Source organism: Lotus japonicus, chromosome 3 (genome assembly GCF_012489685.1).
Source record: "Lotus japonicus ecotype B-129 chromosome 3, LjGifu_v1.2".
Taxonomy (NCBI): domain Eukaryota; kingdom Viridiplantae; phylum Streptophyta; class Magnoliopsida; order Fabales; family Fabaceae; genus Lotus; species Lotus japonicus.
The window spans coordinates 55,737,991-55,755,507 of record NC_080043.1 but is presented as its reverse complement, the minus strand read 5'-3'; the positions used below and the strand labels follow the sequence as shown (position 1 = coordinate 55,755,507).

Below are 17,517 nucleotides of genomic sequence, written 5' to 3'. Positions count from 1 at the left end.
CTCACCTAGCTGTAATTCCCGATGTGACTGTGATCGTTTTATCGTTATATTTATTCGATGCATGTTGCAAGACTCTAGGATGTCTTAGAGCCATAAACAAAGAGAAACGTGATTAATCCCTTGCAAGTAAATGAGAAATAATGGAACATCGGTCTAGGTGAGACTATGTACCATGAGAACGATGGTGCCGTTAGAGGCAAACGGTAACTTGCACGCGAGGGAGATTTTTGTGGATCATTGAGGCTCCACGTGATAAGGTTGACTGCGGTCTCCTTGAGGTTTTGTGGATCATTGCGGGTCCACGTGATTGAGGTTGTACTGTGGGTCCCCTCCGAGAACTGTACATCTGCGGATGTATGAGATTGGCCAAGGAGTTTTGGTGGGTTGTGTGATGTGAGGATCCGTTAGCGTAACTGACTAACTGTTATATAAAATATTTCCATAAGCGAATGTTTAATGTATATTGTGAAATGGTTTATGATTATGTTGATTTTGCGACCTGACCCTTGCACTACTTGTCTATTTGTTATTTGTGGGGGGGGGGGTAGATGGTCGTGAAGATAACGACGACGACCCATTCCTGAGAGATGAAGCTATCTGATGAGAAGAGGGATCGGGCCTGGACGTCCGACACGTCCGGGGTTCGCCGGGTTTATGTCGGCGATATCAAACTCACCGGAAAGGATAAACAGGGCAACATAGTGGAAATTCAAAGGATGACGGGAAAGATCACCATGCCATATCCACCGCCGAGGTTTTACTTCCCAGAGGACGTAGGTCCTCAGGTCGCTTCGGTCGAGACACATCCTTCCGAAGAGGTAGCTGCTAAAGTTCAAGCGCCAGCGGAGCCGGTTGCGCTTCCAGTTCAGGTGCCAACGGAGGAGCCAAGACTTGATGGCAACAAGGTAGTGAACAGCCGAGTCCCTGAAGTGCCGAATATGTGGGAGGACGAGGATGCGTGTTGCATTTTTGGTCTCTATGACTTTCCACTAGAGCCTCTACCAGAAGATGAACTGCCTCTGAAGAAGTGTCGCATGAACGAGGATCTCTTGGAAGCCGAGCTTGTCGAGATCTCAAGTGATGATGAAGACTGAGTCAAGGAGTGGTACACTTGGGGTTTCCGGGGATGAGATATCGAGTTTTGTTTATGTCTATTTTCGTTGAACTTTTCTAAGTTGGTTAATTACTCTTTGAGCTGTAATACAATGATAATTTTCAGATGTGGTTTTTCACACATGGGTGTGGCCACCGTACTTATATTTTATTTTAATTACATGTTTCATTTTGGTTATATCGGTTAATTGTTTTTATCCGCGCGTTTCATTTTAATCGAGTCGCAATTAATGTTGAGGGTTTTCGATAAAATGAATCTTTGTCACTAATGATGGTTAATTAATTAAACGACGAAAATTCTTTATGAAAATCCACGTGGTTTAGTTACTATGTGACACTCGAGAAATCGGGGCGTTACATTGTGGTATCAGAGCTCCGGTTGAGAAACCAGAGCACTAGGGTTTTGGGCACACGAGTCTTCGAACTCGTTGATGTTTTGTTTTATTAAAAGGGATTTCAAAGCTTTCGCGGTGAGGTTGGGTAGACTTGTTTGCTAAGATGTTTGCTTGGCTGTGAGATTGTCTGAATTAGTATCATTGCTGTGATTCTTGACTTATATTGTTTGTTTATATCTTAAGTTTAATTACTAGCATTTTGGGGCATTGACATTGGGTTGTGGTTCTATTTCCAAGCAGGAACATGCCGCCGAGATAAGACCCAACCAATGCTCAGCTTGCTCAAGCAATGGCATAGCTGGCCCAAGTGATTGCCCAGCAGGCTGCCACTGCTGTTGCTCAGACCGCAGCACAAACTCAGAGGGAAGTTGAAGAGGCCATCAGAAGGGTTGAAGATGATGCCAGAAGGGCACAAAGGGCTGAGAGGGACCTGACACATGACCAGATCCGTATGAGGACCGATTTCAACCGTCATGGACCACCTAGGTTCCAGGGCGAAGTTGAACCAGAGAAGGCGGATCTGTGGATCCAGGAGATTGAGAAGATTTTTTAGACTCTCCGCACTCCAGATGCTGAAAAAGTGAATCTTGCCGCCTTTATGCTAAAAGGCGACGCCGAGTATTGGTGGAGGAGCGCTAAGTAGTTGATGACTGCCAACAATGAGGCTATCACCTGGGAGTCTTTCAAGAAGGCTTTCATGGATAAGTACTTCCCTGAGACTGCTCGGGAAGAGATGGAGAACCAATTCCTCAGGCTGAGACAGGGGACAATGACTGTAGGAGAATATGCTGCCAAGTTGGAGGCTTTGTCCAAGCATTTCCGTTTCTTCCAGACGCAAGTGGATGAGGGTTACCTCTGCAACAGGTTCTTGAGGGGTCTGAAGAATGAGATTGAGAAAGCTGTTAGGCCATTGGGGATCAAGGTTTATCAACATGTGGTTGAGAAAGCCCGGGAAGTGGAATCAATGGAGAATAGACATAGAGGCCAACCTGATAATGGAGGACCAGTTCGCTTAGGACAGAGTCAACTAGGAAGGTACAATGGTCAGAAACAAGACGGAAGATTTGACAGGGGCAAGGCGCTGATGAAGAAGCCTTATCAGCGTCCTGCTGACAGAGTACCATTTGCTGGAAGGGGTGCAACACCTGCTCCTAAGGACGATGTTATTTGCTTCAAGTGCAACCAAAAGGGGCATTATGCGAACGAATGTGGCAAGGAGATTGTTTGCTGGAAGTGTAAGAAACCAGGTCACGTTGAGAGAAACTGCCCCAATGTTGCAAAGGTCGAGCCAGTGCTGAATACGGCTAGAGGAAGGCAACCTTCTGCTCCAGGTCGTGTGTTCGCAATCTCGGGCGAACAAGCTGCAGTGACAGATGATCTTATCCAGGGTACGTGTGTTATCGCTGGAACTTCATTAATGGTGTTATTTGATTCTGGTGCTACGCACTCATTCATTGCTGAGGAGTGTGTGAAGAAGTTAGGATTGCTAACTGCTGACTTACCGTTCGATTTGGTGGTGACGACCCCTGCCGCCGATCGATTAGTTACGCACACGACATGCTTGCAGTGTCTGTTGATCTACGAGGCTCGGAAGTTCTTTGTGAACCTCGTCTGCTTAGGGCTTAAGGAGCTCGATGTGATTCTGGGAATGAATTGGTTGGCACAGTATCACGTTCTCTTGGACTGTGCTAACAAGGCCGTAGTTTTTCCGGATTCAGGCGTTACAAATTACTTGAATTCGTACACCTTGGGGAAGAGTTCCCCAGCATTCGTGAATTCTATTGCAGCGGAAGCGAAGAACGACGACGATGTACGCAATATTTTGGTGGTACGAGACTTTGTGGATGTGTTTCCAGAAGATGTGCCCGGATTACCGCCAGTAAGAGAAACAGAGTTCTCTATTGATATTATGCCCGGCACGGGACCAATATCAATGGCGCCTTATCGGATGGCACCAGCAGAGTTGACGGAATTAGCAAAGCAGTTGGATGATCTCTCTTCAAAGGGATTTATCCGACCAAGTGTGTCGCCGTGGGGAGCACCTGTGATGTTGGTGAAGAAGAAGGATGGGAAGGCCAAACTATGTGTGGATTACCGACAACTCAACAAGGTGACGGTGAAGAATCGTTATCCGATGCCTAAGATAGATGATTTGATGGACCAACTTCGGGGAGCTGCTGTTTTCTCGAAGATAGATCTGAAGTCGGGTTACCACCAGATCCGAGTCAAGGAAGCTGACATCCAGAAGACTGCATTCAGGACTCGATACATGCATTATGAGTACCTTGTGATGCCGTTCGGAGTTACCAATGCACCCGCAGTATTCATGGACTACATGAACAGAGTGTTCAGGCCATTCCTGGACAAGTTCGTGGTGGTGTTCATCGACGATATCCTGATCTACTCGAAGAGTAACGAGGAACACGAAGAGCATCTACGTCAAGTGCTGGGAGTTTTGCGGGAAAGGAAGTTGTATGCTAATGGTTCCAAGTGAGAATTCTGGATGGAAGAGGTGAAGTTCCTGGGTCACGTCATATCAAGTCAGGGTGTGGCTGTTGACCCCAACAAAATTGAATCGATTTTGTCGTGGGAACAACCTAAGACGGCAAGCGACATCAGGAGTTTTGTTGGGCTTGTTGGTTACTACAAATGCTTTGTGAAGGGCTATGCAAAGTTGACTTCGCCATTGACGCAACTTACGAAGAAGAATCAACCTTTTGCATGGACGGAGAAGTGCGAGGAGAGTTTTCAAGAGATGAAAAAGCGATTGACAACTGCACCAATACTAGCCTTACCCAAGGAAGGTGAACCATACGACGTTTACTGTGATGCTTCACATAATGGGTTGGGTTGTGTAATGATGCAAGAGAAGAAAGTGATTGCTTATGCTTCGCGACAGCTGAAGATTCACGAGAAGAACTATCCTACGCATGATTTGGAGTTGGCTGCTATAGTGTATGCTCTCAAGATTTGGAGGCATTACTTGTATGGCAGTACGTTCACGATCTACAGTGACCACAAGAGTCTGAAGTACCTGTTCGATCAGAAAGATCTGAATATGAGGCAGCGAAGATGGATGGAATTCCTACAGGATTACGAGTTTGCTCTACAGTATCATCCGGGGAAGACTAATGTTGTAGCTGACGCCCTTAGTCGAAATGCTATACATATATCTTCGTTGATGGTCAAAGAGTTAGAACTGTTGGAGGCATTCCGAGATCTGAGCTTGGATGTTAAGATCGCGCCAGGAAAGTTGAGCTTTGGAATGGTGACGGTGTCGAGTGGACTCTTGGACGAGATAAAGTCGAAGCAAGAGATCGATGAAGGACTGATTGAGTGGCGTAAGCTTGTTGCACAAGGAAAAGCGCCGGAGTTTGCTATCGGTAACGATAACATTTTGTGTTGTAAAGGACGAGTTTGTGTACCCAATGACACAACGATGAGGAAACTGATCTTGGATGAAGGACACAAGAGCAGGTTGAGTATTCATCCAGGAATGAACAAGATGTATCAGGACTTGAAGCTTCATTTTTGGTGGCCTGGAATGAAGAAACAAGTAGCTGAATACGTGTCGACATGTCTGACATGCCAGAAGGCGAAAGTGGAACATCAGAAGCCGGCAGGGAAATTACAATTGTTGGATGTTCCAGAGTGGAAGTGGGATAACGTTTCTATGGATTTCGTGACGGCTTTACCACTAACACGAAGAAGATTTGATGCAATTTGGATAGTAGTTGATCGATTGACGAAGACTGCTAACTTCGTGCCAATCAATCTGAACTACAAAGTGGAGAAACTAGCAGAGATCTACATCGCTGAGATTGTTCGTCTGCATGGTGTACCATCTAGCATCGTGTCAGACAGAGACCCGAGGTTTACTTCACGTCTATGGGGAGCTTTGCATCAAGCATTGGGAACGAAGTTGAGATTGAGTTCCGCTTATCATCCACAGACGGATGGGCAAATCGAAAGGATTATTCAATCCTTGGAGGATTTGCTACGGGCTTGTGTGCTAGATCATCAAGGAAGCTGGGATGAGTTGTTTCCGCTGATTGAGTTCACCTACAACAACAGTTTTCATGCGAGCATAGGGATGGCACCGTACGAAGCTTTGTATGGTCGGAGGTGTCGTACGCCCTTGTGTTGGCATCAAGACGGAGAGAACTTGGTCATTGGACCTGAGTTGGTTCAGCAGACTACAGAAGAAGTGAAGCGAATCTAGGAAAATATGAGAATCTCGCAGAGTCGTCAGAAGAGTTATGCTGACAACAGGAGAAAAGAGCTGGAATTTCAGGCTGGAGATCATGTCTTCTTGCGGGTTACCCCGATGACAGGTGTCGGAAGAGCGATCAAGTCCAAGAAGCTTACTCCAAAGTTCATTGGACCGTACCAGATTATGGAACGAGTTGGGCCAGTGGCATATAGGATTGCGTTGCCGCCATTCCTATCCAATATTCATGATGTACTTCATGTGTCGCAGTTGCGAAAGTACATGGCTGATGATTCTCATGTTCCCGAACCTGATGACATTTAGCTGAAGGATGATCTGACGATGGTGATGCCGCCCATCAGGAATGTCGACAAAAGTACGAAACGCTTAAGAAACAAGGAGGTGTCCTTGGTTAAAGTGATTTGGAATCAAGCGACGGGTGACGCTACTTGGGAGCTTGAGAGTAAGATGCGGGAGTCACATCCCGAGTTATTTGTAGAACCCTAGTTTCGAGGTCGAAACTATTTTTAAGGAGGGTGGTATTGTAAGATCCTAACCTTACTTACGTATTTCTTAAGTGATTTATTGAATAAAAGTGAAGTTTCTAGTGAAGCTTGATTTAATTGCTAATTTGTCCGTGACCTTGTGTGAATTTTTGAGAGGTCTTAACGACCTTACCTGGAGAGGCTTCCTTCATGAGCGTTGTAGCTCTCTGAATTAGCTAAATTCTCTCATTGGTTTCTGGTCATTCCGACCTCTGTAGCCTGAGTTATTCATGTTTTAGTGACGAAAGGTCTAGCTGTACAGTTCTTACGATTTTTACTAAAAGTAAGAAATTGTATTTTTGTGTTAAACCTTTTAATTAGTGATTAATTGTGGGTTAATTATCTAATCCGAGGTTATGCGCTGGAGTGGAGTATGAGAAAGACCTAAGTGGGCTAAGCTTGGTGTGGGCTTAGGAGATTAGGGTTTCGAAAACCCTAAAACCTCCTTGTGGCCGCCGGCCACATAGTTGCTTGGGGGAGGGGTTTTGTGTTTTAATTAGTTTTTGTTCTGATTAATTAGGTGATTAAGGGGGTTAATTGCTGATTAATTAGTTGACCAATTAAATTTTGGGCTTGGGCCAGAGGTGAAAGGAGAAGAGAAAAAGAAAACAAACCTAGCCCATATGCTAGTGTTGGCCGCCGGTTCACTAAATGGAAAAAAAGAGGGGGTGAATCCTTATTTCCTTTACAAACAGAAACAGAAGTGCACCATACTACCATTCATGTAACACACACAACAAGAAGGAAGAGAGAAAAGTGAGAAAGAAAGAGAGAAGGAGCGCGAGATCGAGAGAGAGGAAGAAGAGCGTGCGATCAAGGAGGAGAGAAAGAGAGAGATCGGTTGGGAGAGAGTAAGGAGAGGATCTGGACAGAAGCTCTTGATCATCTTTTCATCTCAAAACATCTGTTTTCCATCACCAAACCTTCAAGGTAAGGGCTGGTCTAGGTTGAGTAGTTTGATTAGGGAAATTGCCATGATTTGCCATGAGGAAAGCTATGAACATGATGGTTTTGCATGAGTTTTTGTATATGTGGTGCTTGCTGGATTTTCTACTTTGATATACCATGTATACAAACCTCTATTCGTTGTTCATGCCATGACCTATGATTTTATGTGAATTTACTAAGCCATCTTGCTAATTTTGGCTTGTTTTTCTCTTGTCATAACATGATGGTTGAGATGTGTTGGGTTCTGAAATTTTTGGATGATCTAATTGATGTGAGGGGCTGGACTATGGCTTATGTGAATGAAAGGAAAGAAAGGAAAAAGTTTTCAAAATCCTAAGGGCCTTGGAGTGGTTCGGCCGAACCCTATTTTTAGGGGTTCGGTGTATTCTTTTCTTTCGCTTCCATGCACGAGTCATGTGATGCCTCGCTTGGTGAATTTGCAATGATTTATTATGCATGAGATTGTAATTATGATTATCCTTATTCGATGTATAATGTTTATTCAAACAATTGTTCAAAGGGTCGCTCACCTAGCTGTAATTCCCGATGTGACTGTGATCGTTTTATCGTTATATTTATTCGATGCATGTTGTAAGACTCTAGGATGTTTTAGAGCCATAAACAAAGAGAAACGTGATTAATCGCTTGCAAGTAAATGAGAAATAATGGAACATAGGTCTAGGTGAGACTATATACCATGAGAACGATGGTACCGTTAGAGACAAACGCTAACTTGCACGCGAGGGAGATTTTTGTGGATCATTGCGGCTCCACGTGATAAGGTTGACTGCGGTCTCCTTGAGGTTTTATGGATCATTGCGGCTCCACGTGATTGAGGGTTGTACCGTGGGTCCCCTCCGAGAACTGTACATCTACGGATGTATGAGATTGGCCAAGGAGTTTTGGTGGGTTGTGTGATGTGAGGATCCGTTAGCGTAACTGACTAACTGCTATATAAAATATTTCCATAAGCGAATGTTTAATGTATATTGTGAAATGGTTTATAATTATGTTGATTTTGCAACCTGACCCTTGCACTACTTGTCTATTTGTTATTTGTGGGAGGGTGGAGGGGGGGGGGGTAGATGGTCGTGAAGATAACGGCGACGACCCATTCCTGGGAGATGAAGCTATCTGATGAGAAGAGGGACCGGGCCTGGACGTCCGACACGTCCGAGGTTCGCCGAGTTTATGTCGGCGATATCAAACTCACTGGAAAGGATAAACAAGGCAACATAGTGGAAATTCAAAGGATGACAGGAAAGATCACCAATCCACCGCCAAGGTTTTACTTCCCAGAGGACGTAGGTCCTCAGGTCGCTTCGGTCAAGACAGATCCTTCCGAAGAGGTAGCTGCTGAAGTTCAAGCGCCAGCAGAGCCGGTTGCGCTTCCAATTCAGGTGCCAGTGGAGGAGCCAATACTTGATGGCAACAAGGTAGTGAACAACCGAATCCCTGAAGTTCCGAATATGTGGGAGGATGAGGATGCTTGTTGCATTTTTGGTCTCTATGACTTTCCACTAGAGCCTCTACCAGAAGATGAACCGCCTCTGAAGAAGTGTCGCAGGAACGAGGATCTCTTGGAAGCCGAGCTTGTGGAGATCTCAAGCGATGATGAAGACTAAGTCGAGGAGTGGTACACTTGGGGTTTTCGGGGATGAGATATTGAGTTTTGTTTATGTCTATTTTCGTTGAACTTTTCTAAGTTGGTTAATTACTCTTTCAGTTGTAATACGATGATAATTTTCAGATGTGGTTTTTTACACATGGGTGTGGCCACCGTACTTATATTTTAATTACATGTTTCATTTTGGTTATATCGGTTATTTTTTTTTATCCGCGCGTTTCATTTTAATCGAGTCGCAATTAATGTTGAGGGTTTTCGATAAAATGAATCTTTGTCACTAATGATGGTTAATTAATTAAACGACGAAAATTCTTTACGAAAATCCACGTGGTTTAGTTACTGTGTGATACTCGAGAAATCAGGGCGTTACAATCCCCATAAACAATTTCTCAATCCAACTCATGTCTCGTCAAAAATCTCAAATCAGCTTTTCAAGTTCACAATCTCAGTTTCACATAGTTTCCAAAATAAAACTAATATAAATTATTTTCTCATATCACTTCATAAACAGACTCAAATCAACTTCTAAAAATCAGCTTTCATAGAATTCAAGAACTTTAAAGCATGCTTCCCGAACTTAGATCAAGAGGCGATATGATATATTAATTAAAGCATCAGTTATATAATAATTAAAAGTAAGCCACAGTGAATGGAAAATCACTCACAACTATGACGAATGAATTGGATTGTCCTCAACAGTTTCGCGACACGCAAACGAACCTCCGCCCGAAAAATATGAACACCAAGAACATATTCCAACTCTTCAGCAATAATTATCTTATGATGTACTACCCGTGAGCAACTACGAAAATCCCAATTGTCTACCCAGAGCCCTAAATGATTATGTCCAAGTCTAACATACACTACAATGTAAATTTCTAAATTTTTGGATTGTGAATATACCTTAATAAAATTGAGAGAAAAATTCTGAATAGTTGAATTTCCTTCTCCTCCCTCAAAGTACAACTTCTACCCCCGACGGCTAACCCAGAGTTCTCCCAATTGAAATGTTATCAACTTCATTCATGAGGGGATATATATTAAATGGGGATTGCTGCTGTTTTTCTTGGGAAAAGGACAAAAGAATAAAAGGAGGAAAGGATAATTTGATGTCGCTGTGCAGAAGAAGGGTTGCAGAATGCCAAGAAAGAAAAGAAGAAGTTACGGTTGATGGGAAAAAGTAATGGAAGTGGGGTTAATTGGTTAAAGGTGGGTTTACAAAATTTAGTGTATTTAATATAACAAAACAAAAGGTGGGTGACTTGATCCTTCCCCTTTCAATTAGATTGCGTTCTTTTTTTCCTTATCTTATTATTATTATTATTATTATTTAAAACCCATCCTAATCATTATTAAAACGGTGCGTTTCACGAAATCACCATATAACATTTTTATTTTTATTTGGGCTTAAGTTTAATGTCACGTGTGCCTGATAATAGTGTACGACCAAGTGAGTGACCCACGACCTATAATGAATGGAAACTATGGTATTGATTACTATTATGTGGTCAAGATCCTCTCTTCCCTCTTGTACTCTGCCGCACAATCTTCCTATCAGGAACTCAAGTATAGAAAAGGAGAGGAAGATCCTGATCGGAGAGTTCACGTTTGTGCATGACACCTCATTGTGTAAATTCCTGAGGCTACCATAATTCTTATCTTGTTTCTCTATCTCTATTATTTGTCTGTTTGCATGCTGACTTCATCCATCTTTATAATTCATTTGCTTAAAACTATGAATCACCCCATTGGCTTAGTTGTCCGGATGGTCATTTGAGTTCGATAATTGAGGATTACATTCCTATATTACTTAAACAATAGATTTTTATATAAGCACTTGAGAGATAAAGTACATTTAGTCTAATTCACACTGTTTACTTTTAGCTCAACAGTATGCCGCACGAAATGGTCTTACCCCTAAATCTAATTAAATAGTTATGCACATTTATCTCAATTTTATTATTTATATGTTATAATCTATCTCTTTTTTATTTTAAATGAACTTCATAATAGATTTAAATAATAGGAGGCATAAAAGTCAATACATCATCGTTCACAAGCGAGACAACCTGTAGCGGAATCTCTTCAATTCAGATAGACCCTAGAAAAGAAGAAGCATGTCTAGCCAAATGATCCGCAACACAATTGCCACTACGACGAATAAATGAAATAGAAAGAAAATCAAAACTAGAAATAGGCGAGGCATAACACAAAGGTTGGACAGCTGCACAAAGCATCAAAACATAATCCACGTTTCTGGAGCCTCACAACACAACAGACAAAGCTCATCCACCTCCAACCCTCTCGATTGCAAGCTACACCGCACCGGCAAAGCACCTTCAATCGCCCTCCAAGCCACATCCTTACACCTTGGGAGTGTTGGTGACCTCCAAAACTTCTTCCACAACCCCGGATGGTAACCAACAGCCCTAGAAGAGGATGGTACACCCTCCATCATGCAAGAACGAACAAAATGATATCCAGATTTTTAAGCATACTTACCATCCATCGTCCCTGGCCAAAGTAAGACATCATTACCCCCCAAACATAGACAAAGGGACTGCCAAGATTTGCTGCACCACTAAGGGCCCAAACACCATCTCAAGAAGAGGTTTATTCCATCTATGATAATCATGGTCAACTAAATTCGAAACCATTTTAATCCAAGTTGGTGTTTGGGCCCTTGGTGGTGCAGCAAATCTTGTTAGTCCCTTGGTGGTGCTGCAAATCTTGGCGGCCCAAACACCAACTTGGAATAAACCTCTCAATAGCTGTTTAAGGTCATGGAAACTAGTTTCATGAACATTTCGGCTAACAGAAATCATTGACTTGTTAAAGTTGATCATTTGACCAGAAGCTCGCTCATAGGTCGCCAGAATGTTTTTTACACATTCCGCTTCCTCCACCGTTGCTCTAGCAAACAGGATACTGTCATCTGCAAAAAGAAAATGGGAAATAACAAGGGCCTTTTGTGCAACATTTATCCCATGCAAATTAGAATCAGCAATAGATTTCTGAATCAACGCAGGAAAAACCTCACCACATAAAATAAACAAATATGGAGAAAGTGAATCTCCTTGCCTTAGTCCCCTAAAGGGGACAAAAGATGGTTGTGGGTTTCCAATCAACATAATCGAAAAATTTACCGTTGTCACGCAATTCATGATCAAATTAACCCGATGAACTAGGAAACCCATCTACTGAAGCACACAAGAAAGATAGGGCCATTCGACCCGATCATATGCTTTGGACATATCTAATTTCAGCGCCATCATGTTATTTCGGCCAGTTTATCTTCTTCAATCTATTAACTATAGTTTTGGTAATCAATTTAAAGATTACGTTACATAAGCTTATAGGCCTAAACTGGTTAGCATGCACCTTTCTTAACCTTGGGAATCAAAAAAATCAAAGTATTATTAATATTACCTAGTGAGACATTTTCATTCAGAACTTGAAGGCAAAACTGAGCCACATCCTCCCCAATGATACTCTAGTGCCGCTGGTAGAATAAAGCTGGGAAACCTTCTAAGGCTGACACCTTCGTAGGATGCATCTGAAAGATGACTTCCTCCACATCCTCCTTTCAAGAAGGGCTCAGCTAAAACCTCCAAGTGAGCTGGAGTAACTATATTCGCCACCAAGGTTGCTGGTTCCACCATTCCTGTGGGTGAAGAACTCGTAAAAAGATTAGTAAAGTAGCCACGCAGCAGCCTTCCAATAGTCGGATCTATCTATCTATCTATCTATCTTACTAATTCCCTAAGTGCTTGTTTGGTACGTTGTATAGTATAAGGCCTGATTGCATTAAACCTGATAGGATAAGAACTGATAAAATTTTCATACTATACAGTGTTTGGTCATACACTGTATAATTTGGTGGCAACACTGATGGTGTGGTAGTGGTGGTATTGGAAAGTGATGATGGTGGCAGTGGTGGTGGATAGTGGTTCCGGCTGCGGTAGTGGCAGTGACAGTGGTGGTGGATGGTGGCGGCGATGGTGGTGGTTGTGGAGGGTGGTGGCGACGACAGTGGTGGTATGAAGGTATCAACGATGGTGGCAGTGGTGTAGCATGGTGGTGGTGGCGGCGACAGTGGTGGTGGCGTCTACGGTGGAGGTAGTGGTGGCGGTAGTGGTGGCGGTGATGGTGGAGGGTGGTGGTGGTGGCGGTGGTGGTAGTGGCGATAACGATGACTAGAGCGTGGTGGTGGTGGCGACAATGGTGGTGGTAGTGGTGGAGGCGGTGGTGGTGGAGGGTGGTTGTGGTGGCAGCGACGGTGGTGGTGGCGGCGGTAATGGTGGAGGCGGTGGTGGTGGTGGTGGTGGCGGTGACGACGGTGGTGGTGGTGGTGGTGGAGGGTGGTTGTGGTGGTGGTGGTGGTGCCGGTGACAGTGGTGGTGAAGGTATGAATAACACTAGAGAGGGGGGGTTTGAATAGGGTTTTACGTTTAAAAACTTTCCCTTAAGATTTTAGTAAATCTTCTCGGTTACAAGAACACAAAGTGAAAGAGATAAAGAGATGAGAAAAGTACATAAGTGTTTTATCCTAGTTCACTTGATAAATCTCTCAAGCTAATCCAGTCCACCCGTTAAGGTGATTTCTTGCTTCGTAAAATGAAGGTAATCCACTATTTAAAGATTGTTACAACTGCACTAGCACACCTTGCTCAGTGACTAACAAATCTAAGAACTAGCAACACTAAGATAAACAAGTCTTAGTCTCCTCAAGAAATCTGACATCATTGGTCTCTCAAGGAACTACAAACAAATTGTAGAAGATTTAGGTTTACAATGAGTTGCTTCTAAACAAGCAGGAGTAAACACAATAAGAACAATGAAGAAATATTGCTAAGGTATTTTGCTTGAAGGTTTTAACTTGTATTTCTTAATAGTTTCTTTTTGCCAATTTCTTCTCTCTTCAGCCTATTTATACTCTAAGGTGTAGTGTTGTATTCGTTGAAAGAATCTATCCGTTGGAGGGCAATTCTTGAAATTCCAGAACCTGCTATGGCTGAATCATCGTAGGTAAGGTGGTCAGAATAGTACACTGCTTTTGTACTATTGACAATGACATTGCCTTCGCCTAGTTGACTTATGATCTTGGCGACGCTTCATGTTGGAACTTGTGAAGCAATTGATCAGAGTCAGAAGGAAGCTTGGATCCTCTGACCTTCAGAACTTCTGCTTCTGGACCGTTCACTCTGAACATTTGGTCTTTATAATTGGAAGTACTTTGGTCTAGAGAGCCAGCTTACTCTTGGACTTCAGAATCTTCAAGTCTCAGCTTCTGGACCGCTTTAGAATTGGAAGTACTTTGGTCTAGAGAGCCAGCTTACATTTGATCCTCACCACTTTTATTTCATATTCTTACTTTCTTTTATGTTTTTGTTTTTGTGATTATATATTAATAACAATTATCGATTTAAATTAAATTAAAATAATTAAGAGTTAATTTTTTTTCTTTCTAGTTTAGTAATTTATTTTAGTAATTTTATATTCTTAATTAATTTCTTGCAAGTAAAAAAAGACGAAATATATGGATAGTCATTATTAAAACAAGTGAAATTACAAAAAACTTAAAATGCAATACAATAAGCAAACAAATCTATTTAATCACGAAACATTCTGAACTTTGTCCATATGTGTTTGACCAGATCTGCTTGCAATTCGTGATGTACATTTGAATCACGTATCACAGATCTAGCACGCACATGATTCGCAAATGCAGGTAGCACCTCGGTCGAAAATGGCTCCGGTGTACTAGACCCACTTGCCTCAGATTGATCATAGTATGTCCAATGTTGAGCATATGTATCTCGTTCATCCTCAACAATCATATTATGCAATATGATACATGACCTCATGATGAGAGCCAAATCGGATATGTCCCACAAATGCGCTGGTTCGCGAATGATTTTAAATCGAGCCTGCAACACCCCAAATGCACGTTCGATGTCCTTCCGACACCCCTTCTGATATTTTGCAAATAACTTATCTGGTTCACTTTGATGAAGTCTAATTGATTTGACGAAAGTCGGATAAGAAGGGTAGATACCGTTAGCAAGATAGTATGTCATATTATACGGACGTTGATTTACAAAGAAGTTCACTCTTGGAGTATTTCCCTGTTCAACATCATCGAACACGGGTGAACGGTCTAGAACGTTTATATCATTCAATGTGCCCGGACATCCAAAAAAAACATGTCAAATCCATAAATAATAAGTTGCAACTGCTTCAAGAATAACAATTGTGGTTCCCTTATCTCCCCGAGTAAATTGGCCCTCCCATGCTGTAGAACAATTTTTCTATTCCCAGTGCATGCAATCAATACTCCCAATCATCCCCGGGAACCCCCACATTTCACTAACATGCAGTATTCTTTGCATGTCATCTTGAGTTGGGGCTCTGAGATACACTGGATCATACAATTGTATGATTCCTTTACAAAATCTACGCAAGCACTCCAGAGTTGCAGTACCTTATATTTTGATGTATTCATCGACCGCATCGACCGCCACACCATATGCTAACATTCGCATGGCCGTGGTACATTTTGCTAATGGAGATATACCTTCTTTTTTGGCTGCGTCAACTCTTTGGGTGAAGTAGTTGTCACTGCTAGATAGGTTCCCACCAATCCGAAGGAACACATGTTTCCGCATCCGGAATCGCCAACGAAACATTGCATCATCATACGTAGGTTGATCTGCAAAAGTAGTCATCAATCAGTCTTTGGTTTGCCGCAGCATGATCTCTATTGAGAATTTCTCTTGACACGAGGTGTATATCCTTCCTCTATTTGGTTTTGTTGCTCCCTGAACCGATTGACGATATACCTCTCTTCGATTTCAGACTGCCTTTTGTAAGCTTCGATATCAAAAGGAAATTCCGAAGGATCCATTGATCTTTTGTTAGTAATATGAGATTTTTGGTATTGGTACAACAACAGAAGAATGAGTCCTCATTTAAATAAGAAATTGAGTTGGTGAAATGGACGAACTCCAAACAAATAATGCAATGTAGTAAAATAATAGATAAGGAGAGAAATCAGATTACGTGGTTGAAATGGATGGACTCCAAACAAATAATGCAATGTAGTTAAATAATAGATAAAGATAGAAATCAGATTGCAATGGACGGACTTGACAATAATGACTTGACAACATTTAGCACAAAGTGACAAAATACAAACAATGAATTGAACACACATAATTTCCAAATAATTCAACAATAGTAAAATAATATATAAAGATAGAAATCAGAAATACAATGGAAGGACTTGACAATAATGACTTGACAACATTTAGCCCAAAGTACCAAAATGCAAACAATGACTTGACCACATATAATTTCCAAACAATGCAACAATAGTAAAATAATAGATATGGATAGCACAAATTGCCAAAATACAAACAATGACTTGACAACATTTAATTTCCAAACAGCTCGCGGGACAACTTTTTCAACAGGTCTTTGCTCCCGTCATCGAGATGGTCCTTTGAACTTAGCTTCATAAACATCTTCATCATCTTAGCATCAGTAGCTTCTTTCAACAATTGGTTAGCCTCATCTTGCCTCATGGCTATTTTGTCCAATCGTTCCAACTCTTTCTCCTTATGTTGTTTAAATTCATTCCACTCTTCACTGACCGATTCCAAGGCTGCGCCCTTACTTTTCTTTTTACCCTTTTTTTAGCTGCATCCCTCCCCATTGGGCGAGCACTAGATCTTACAGAGTTGGAATCACTTGCATCACTCTCGCGGGATCTCTTAGATCCACTACTTTCAGAGCCAGTATTTCCTCCTACTTGACTACCATAACGTGGTTGATCACAGACAACTTCCCATTCTAACATTAAATTGAAACGCCCACTCTTATGATTTGAATACAATTCATGCGCTTTTTCCAATACATCATTCTCCGACCACACGGTTTTTGCATACGCTTAGCGTTATCATAAGCGTCAATCCATTTATTAAGTATTTTGTTCATGTAGTTGTAATGATTTCTGCACGCAACTCCATCACGGGGAGGATCAAATGAGCAATACTCATTAAAATAATCAGCAATTTTACCCCAATATGCCTCACTTTTTTGGTTTCTCCCAACAACACTGTCTGTTTCATATTTAATCCATCCACTAATTAGAACCAAATTTTGCTCAATGGTCCAATTGGCGTTTTTTCCGGCGAGTAGGAGCCGAATCCTTTGCATTTGGAGTGGCTTCATGACGACCGCTTGGAACATTTAGAGTGGCTTCACCAAGACCTATCTGTGTAGAAAATTCAGGAAATTCATCAAGTCCAACATTTGGAACATTTTCATTTCCCATTGGAGTAGAAGAATAACAAGGGGGTGCTTGAGATGAATAAGACATCATTGATCCATAATATTGACTATAATTTGGATTAGATGACAACATGATGAAATTTGGAGAAAATTCATAACTTGGTATATTTTGGGGACCTCGTTGGTTGGAAGATTCATTTTGAATTCTGTAGTTGTTGGGATTTTGGTAGTTGAAAGAGTAACTAACAGAGTTTTGGGTGTTAAAAGGGTTATTGTTGTGATCCATTTCACTAAAAATATGTTTAGAGCTACAAACAAGAGTTTATTGGAGGCTAAATAGAAAAACTAGAAGGGAAATATGTCGTTTTTTTTTCTATGTCCAAA

At 41.9% G+C, this 17,517-nt stretch overlaps 2 protein-coding genes across 2 annotated transcripts; one reads left to right on the top strand and one right to left on the bottom strand.

Moving 5' to 3' along the window:
* The first annotated feature begins 2,154 nt into the window (after positions 1 to 2,154).
* LOC130744344 (uncharacterized) lies at positions 2,155 to 6,042 on the top strand. Its single transcript, XM_057596535.1, has 2 exons — positions 2,155 to 3,618; positions 5,989 to 6,042. Exons 1-2 carry the CDS (start codon positions 2,155 to 2,157, stop codon positions 6,040 to 6,042), a joined length of 1,518 nt encoding a protein of 505 aa, XP_057452518.1.
* Positions 6,043 to 14,450: 8,408 nt separating this feature from the next.
* Positions 14,451 to 15,745, bottom strand: LOC130744343 (uncharacterized). The gene is made up of 2 exons (XM_057596534.1): positions 15,609 to 15,745; positions 14,451 to 14,550 (listed from the first exon to the last, which is right to left on the bottom strand). The coding sequence occupies exons 1-2, from the start codon at positions 15,743 to 15,745 to the stop codon at positions 14,451 to 14,453; spliced, it is 237 nt and encodes a 78-aa protein (XP_057452517.1).
* Positions 15,746 to 17,517: the final 1,772 nt, after the last annotated feature.